We start from the raw sequence: 7,229 nt of genomic DNA, 5'->3' as shown, positions 1-7,229 counted from the left end.
ACTGGTTGGATCTCCTTGCAGTCCAAGGGACTCTTCAAGAGTCTTCTCCAACACCACAGTTCAAAAGCATCAGTACCTGGCCCATATTCCCAGCTGGTACCAATTAGCCAGAGCTGCGGAACAGCTGCCCAGGCTTAGATGGGGCATATCCAGTTCTGGTTGGCCACAACCCCCACCACTCCCTTTTTTCCCCTCCTAACTCATGGCTGCTTTGTGTCTGTGTCACTTGCCTGAACCCCTTATTGACATGATTTTATTTTGTGCCTTTCCAGGTAAATGTGATGGAACTCACTGCTGAGGAATTCAGCGAGTAGTTAAGGCCAGAAATTGGGGGGATGGGGATGGGGAAGCAAGTCAAGGCAGGAAGGCCTCCTTTACTTTCTGTCCCCCTCCTAGTCGGAGCCCCTTAAGAGCGTGGTGGACCACATGGCCGCCCGCCTTGGGGTGTCCCCAAGCAGGATCCTCTTGCTGTTGGGAGAGACCGAGCTGTCCCCTACCGCCACCCCCAGGGCCCTAAAGCTCGGCGTGGCTGACATCATTGGTGAGAGGAACGAGGCCTGAGGAGGATTTTGCCACAGGGAGGGGATGTGGGGAGAGGCCCAGAGGGGGCCTGGCTTCCAACCCTTGTTTAGGCCTGGCTTCCCTATCCTGCCTGCCACAGACTGTGTGGTTCTAGCAAGTTCTCCGGAGGCTGCAGAGACGTCGCCACTGCTCCAACTTCGGGTCCAGGGAAAAGAGAAGCACCAGACGCTGGAAGTCTCGCTGCCTCCCGTGAGTGGGGGAGCCGGCTGGCACGCCCCTTGCCCTGTGCTCTGCAGTCTCCCTTCAGTGGGTGGAGGATGGAGTCCCTGCCCTCTGTGGTCTTGGGTCCCTGCCCATCCTAGAGAGTGTATGACGTTCAGTGTTTAGGTTCCCTCCCTCTTCTGGGAAGCTGGCTCTGGTCTCCTAACTCCTCCTGGTTAAAGTGGAAATCACCCTTGAATAGTAACCAGTAAGACCGATCAAAAGTACCATAGAAGTGACAGTCCCTGTGCTAAGGCTAATTATTTCACATTCAGGATATTATTGAAATTCACAGCAGTCTTGTATGAGAAAGCACTGTTGCTACCCTCATTTAACAGATGCGGAAACCAACATCTGTAGAGGTGGAATGACTTGCTGTATTTGTTTCTGAGAGCTGCTGTAACAAACCACTACAGGCTGGGCGGCTTAAAACAACAGAAATGTGTTCTCTCCCAGTTCTGGAGGCTGCAAGTTTGAAATCAAGTTGTCAGCAGGTTCACGCTCCCTCGGAGCCTCTGGGTCCATGCTTCCTCCTACCTTCTGCTGGTGGCCAGCAGTCATTGACTTGCAGCTGCCTCCCGCCTCTTTTGTCATAGGACGTTCTCCCTGTGTATCTCTGTATGTATCTGTTTTCCCGTCTTACAAGAACACTAGTCCTGTCACCTTAGTGCACAGTGTAATCAACCATGACCTCATTTTTTTTTAATGTGTATTTATTTATTGAGCTGCACTGGGTCTTAGTTGTTGCAGCGTGCAGAATCTTCAGTTGCAACATGTAGCATCCAGTTTCCTGACCCGGGATTGAACCTGGGCCCCCTGCGTTGGGAGGTGGAGTCTTAGCAGCGGGACCACAGGGCAGTCCCAGCCTCATCTTATCTTGATCATATCTTCCAAATGAGGTCACATGCACATTTCTTAAGGGTTAGGAGCACACGGTATGTTTTTGGGGGACACAGTCAATCCACTGTTGTTGTTGTTCAGTCACTAAGTTGTGTCCCCATCTTTGGGACCCCATGGACTGCAGCACACCAGGCTTCCCTGTCCTTCGCTATCTCCTGGAGTTTGCTCAAACCCATGTCCATTGAGTCGGTGATGCCATCCAACCATCTCATCCTCTGTTGTCCCCTTCTCCTCCTGCCCTGAATCTTTCCCAGCATCAGGGTCTTTTCCAATGAGTTGGCTCTTCTCATCAGGTGGCCAAAGTATTAGAGCTTCAGCTTCAGTCCTTCTAATGAATATTCAGGGTTGATTTCCTTTAGGATTGACCTTCTTGCTGTCCAAGGGACTCTCAAACCCATAGCACTTGGCTAAGCTTACACATCTAGTTTAATAAGGGCACCTGGCCCCCAGCTTGGGTCATGCTCACTCCAGAGCCTGGCTGGCTTCCTCCTTGTGCATCATGCCTCCATGTTAGGTGAGGAGACCAGCTTTGGAGAATGTATCCGACCCAGAGCCAGCATCCCAGCCCTGGGCTCCATGGCCCAGCTCCCTAGAGAAAGGAACCAGCTACTGCTGGCTTCTTCGTCCACTTGTATCCCCCTCTGTGGGCTCGAACTTGACATGTCCCAAGCTCTCTGTCTGTCCCTACAAGTTTTCCTCAGTCTCTCTTTTCAGATTCTTACGTCCATGTTTTTTTCTTCTCCGCCCAGGATTCTCCTCTCAAGACCCTCATGTCCCGCTACGAGGAGGCTATGGGACTCTCCGGCCACAAGCTCTCCTTCTTTTTTGATGGGACGAAGCTTTCAGGCAAGGAGCTGCCGGCTGACCTGGGAATGGAATCTGGGGACCTCATCGAGGTCTGGGGCTGAAACCCCACTCCCTGTTTGGAGGCCCAGCCTGGACTTGGGGAGAATGGGCTGCCCCATTTTGGCCCGTAAGGGCTTGTTAGCTGCAGCTGAGTTAGAACTCATCTTCAAGCTGAAGCAAAATCCAGGAGTGATCTTTGACTCCCTCTCCTTTGACCCCAGTTTCAAGCCGTTAGCTACCTGGTTTAATCGTATGATGGTCTTTGCCGCCTTAGGTGGACTGTGGCTCCATCCACAGGGTGTGCTGAATTTTACGGCCCTCTGGGACATGGAGAAGGTATCCCTCACCTTCACTCGTCCACCATCACTCACTGAAATGTCTCTTATACGAAACTTCTCATACTGAAAGAGTGAGTTGAAATTAGTAAGGGTTGGAAGGGGACTCCAGGCCTCAGAATTCTGCCACATCCAGGACCAGCCGTGGCCTCAGGGTCATCCGGGGATGGAGGTGAAGTTGACTTGAACCAAGGTGTGGTTCCTCTGCCCAGCCGGAAACTAGATGATGAGCCTCACAAATGCAATAGCTTCACCAGAGGCAAACAGTGGGTTATTATTTTGAAGAGTACAGTAGATTCTCAGGCTTGGGTGTCTTCCTCACCCTAGGACCCTTTTGAGCCACCTTCCTGATGCACACGTGTTGTTTAAAGCATAATTGAGCACCTTGAACCTTTTGGTTTTGATCTCAGGATCGCAGTCCACACAGGGTTTATGGCTTTTTCCCTTCATGTCATCCTCTCCTGTAAGCATCCGTTCTAGTGTGTTGACTCCATGTCTTTGAATATGAATGTTTCCTTGAACATGCTCTGCTATCTGTGTGCATATACTTTGCCCACATGTAATATAATCCCGTTGATCTTGCCCTGCTGCTTTTCTCACTCAACATGGGTTGCTTAGGCTACATCAGCTTTATTTCTTTGAGCTGCTCCAAGATATTCCATGGTGGGTGTTAAGTGCATTTTTTTTAGACATTTGCTAAGTGGTAGACACCTGGGTTACCTGCAACTCCTCGGCCCACAGGCAAGGCCATGGTCATGGTGAACATCTTTTTCTATGTCTCCTTCCATACTTATGTAAAGTTCTCCAGCAGAGGTACCCAGGATGGAATTATGCATCAGACAGATTAATTTCTCTATTGTTTTTTTAGAATGGTCTTTGACTCTCCCACTTAAAGCTTCCTATTTCTGCTCATCCCCACCAGCATTTATTACTGCCCGACTTTCTAACTTTTGCCAGTCTCTTGGGTAGAAAGTGGTGCCCTGTTTTAATGTACATTCATCTGGTCACCAGTAATTTGAGGAATTTCTTCATTTTCCTGTCAGCCTTTCTGGTGCCCCTTTCTGTGAATTGCTAATTTATCTTTGTTCCTTTTCTCATGGGGGCTTCTTAGCATTTTTTTTTTGTTTACTCTCAAAAGTTCCTCCTATATTCCTGGGAAGTTGCAAAAACTCTGAAGATGGCACTTGTGTTTGTATAACCAGGGGTGTCCTTCACTGAACAGACATTCTTAATTTTAATGTAGGTTAATTAGCTATTTTGTTATATCATTTGTTGCTTTTTGATTTCTTATTTAAAAATAGTTAACAATACTTTTGCAGTTTCTTCTATTAGTTTTATTGGCTTTCTTTCACATCTAGGCCACTAAATATTGGGCTGAAGTCCAGCCAGTACATGCTGGTGTGTGTACTGGCTGACATCTGCCCTGCACGGTCAAATATTTGTTTTCATTGCTTGATGCCAGGCTGAAATGTTGAATAGTACTTTTAAACTATTTAAAATTCACCTTTGTCTATGAGATCCAAGTTTTAGTTTCACTGTATAATGAGCCAGTTTTCTCTGCCATCTACTAATAAAGCCATGAATTTTCCACCTGATATGTGGTATGATTTTGGCAAAAGCACATCACTCTCTTCAAAAAGTTTTTTTCTTGTTGTTGGAATGTAGCATTCGTTTGAACTTATAATGTGGGAAATATAGAAAGAAAATTTTTAATATTTAAATAATCCATGATATGGTATAGCTCATTTTTTTCAGGTAAGATATATCCATTAATAAGTCTGAATATATTAAAATGATATGTTAAGTGTCAACAGAATAAACAGGAATACATTAAACTTGTATATATTTGAGGATTTCTGTCTCTGCCTCCCCGTGTGACCCACCACCCCCATGAATCCCGTGGCTGAGACCATCAGTTGGCCCCTCACATCTGTTCTTCAGAAGCCCCGGTTTTTGGCAGAGCACAGAGTGTTCAGGGTGAAGACAGTGCCTGCCAGCCTCCACTGTAGCCCTAGTGTGGCCAAATGCCAATACAGGGAAATGGGGTTTGACTTCCAGGATCGGTCCTAAGTGGGCAGCGTGTGCCCTTCTCTTTGGCTTTTTTCAAGCTGCTGACTGGAGGTGGAGCATCCCCATGGACACCTGGTGACCCTGGGGAAGGAAGCCACGCAGGGCAGGACGAGGAGAGAAGGCACGTGGGTCTCAACTTCCATACAGTATCTTACTAGCCCCGCACCACTGACCTCTGGATTTGGCAGGAAGGGGAACTTCCTGTCTTATTTAAATCACTGCTATTGGATGGGAATTCTCTGGCAATCCAGTGGTTAGGACCCCGCACTTTCACTCCTGGAACCCGGGTTTGATCCCTGGTTGGGGAACTAAGATCCTACAAGCCATGTGGCAAGACAGAAAAAAAAAAACAAAACCCTACTTTTGGAGGATTTCTGTCATTTGTAAGCAAACCCCATCCTAGCCCAGGATGGTGCTATTACAAGCAGTGCTGTAGTGACCCTGAGTGGGATTTCCTCAGGTTTATATCCAGGGATGGAATCACGGATCCTCAAATGTGCACCTACCCATTTTCACTTGAGTACAAGTGGCTGGACCTCTTTATGATAAATGCCTTAGCAGATACGAGAAGGTTCCAGTTTCTTCTTTTCTTTCTCGGCACTTCATCTGGGGAGGATTCAGGAAAGATTCCGCATTGTAAAAGGATTTGCAGTTCTCTGATGAGAGTGATTATTCATCCTTCTAATCAAACAGATCGATCACCTGTCAGGACATCTTTCTACCATTCTCCCGATGAGAAACTTCACAACTTGAAGGAGCCCTAATCTGGTAGCACGTACCAAGCTCAGCACTTTTCCTAATCACATTCATCCTCAGGGAGATCCTGGGAGGTAGGTGTGATACTTCCCACTTTACAGAAGAGAAATAGAAGCTTGGATGAAATAACCTGTCCCTGGCCACATAGCCACAGAATGCAGAGCAAGAAGGAAAACCAGGTGGGCCTGCTGATGACTCAATTAAGGAGCTGTGTGCTTTTCACACTTCAGTGTGCACACAGATCAGGTGGGGAGCTTGTCATGATGGAGATGGGGGACCCACAGTTTGGGGCGGGGCCTGAAATGCTGCATTTCTGGTTTAAAATTATTTATTTTTGGCTGTTCTGGGTCTTCCTTGCTGCATGCCACCTTCTCTAGTTGTGAGCGGGGGCTACTTTTTGTTGCAGTGCTTGGGCTTCTTATTGTGGTGGCTTCTCTTGTGGAGCCACGGGCTCTAGGTGCGTGGGCTTAGTTGCCCTGTGGCATGTGGGATCATCCTAGACCAGGGATTGAATGCGTGTCCCCGGCAGTGGCAGGCATATTCTTAACCACTGGACCACCGGAGAGGTCCGCTGCTGCATGTCTAACAATGCTCCCAGATGCTGCCACACTGCTGAGTGGCAAGATGCCATTTTCCTTTTTTGTTAGAGCTTCACATTTTTAAGGTGACCTGGTGGCTCAGACAGTTAAGAATCTTTCTGCAATGCAAGAGACTTGGGTTCAATCCCTGAATTGGGAGGACCCCCTGGAGAAGGGAATGGCAACCCACTCCAGTGTTCAAAATCCCATGAACAGAGGAGCCTGGCAGGTTACAGTCCATGGGGTTGCAAAGAGTCAGGACTGAGTGACTAACCCTTTCACTTTCACAACTTTAAAGCTTCCCATGACCCCATCCTTTCCATTCCCTCCATAAAACCCCCCCCAGGACTGGTCATGTTCTCCTGTGTGTGTCCCACCTTAGCCTGGACCAAGGATCTAGCTCAAAACTCCCAAGCTGTCTTCCTTGGTCTGTGTCTCTCATCCCTACTAGACTGTAAGTTCCTTGAAAAAAATACTGTATCTTGTTTTTCCCAAAGATTCCCTAGCTCTGTGTCTGACACATGCTGCTGCTGCTAAGTCACCTCAGTCGTGTCCGACTCTGTGCGACCCCATAGATGGCAGCCCACCAGGCTCCCCCGTCCGTGGGATTCTCCAGGCAAGAACACTGGAGTGGGTTGCCATTTCCTTCCCCAATGCATGAAAGTGAAAAGTAAAAGTGAAGTCGCTCAGTCATGTCCGACCCTCAGCGACCCCATGGACTGCAGTCTTCCAGGCTCCTCCATCCATGGGATTTTCCAGGCAAGAGTACTGGAGTGGGGTGCCATTGCCTTCTCCGGTGTCTGACACATAGTAGTTAACCTAACAAATGTCTGTTGAATAAATAAATAAATCCTTCATCTCAAAGAATCCCATTACCATCCATGAGCCCCAAACCTAAGTCCAACTCTTTTTTTTTGGCTGTCGGAGAAGGCAATGGCACCCCACTCCAGTACTCTTGCCT

General features: G+C 48.1%; 1 protein-coding gene across 1 annotated transcript in view; it reads left to right on the top strand.

Annotated features, from left to right (window-relative positions):
• The window catches only part of NFATC2IP (nuclear factor of activated T-cells, cytoplasmic, calcineurin-dependent 2 interacting protein), a 12,378-nt gene extending 7,919 nt beyond the window's left edge, over window positions 1-4,459 (top strand). The window contains exons 6-8 of the mRNA XM_010837249.1: window positions 397-541; window positions 662-771; window positions 2,433-4,459. Of these exons, the coding sequence (XP_010835551.1) occupies window positions 397-541; window positions 662-771; window positions 2,433-2,591 (414 nt within the window). The 3' untranslated portion in view covers window positions 2,592-4,459. The remainder of the gene's footprint in view (window positions 1-396; window positions 542-661; window positions 772-2,432) is intronic.
• The last annotated feature ends 2,770 nt before the right edge of the window (window positions 4,460-7,229 follow it).

The sequence above is a fragment of the Bison bison genome, unplaced genomic scaffold (assembly GCF_000754665.1).
Source record: "Bison bison bison isolate TAMUID 2011002044 unplaced genomic scaffold, Bison_UMD1.0 scf7180017864072, whole genome shotgun sequence".
Lineage (NCBI taxonomy): Eukaryota > Metazoa > Chordata > Mammalia > Artiodactyla > Bovidae > Bison > Bison bison.
The sequence above is the reverse complement of the archived record's forward strand: the minus strand, read 5'-3'. Positions and strand labels throughout refer to the sequence as shown.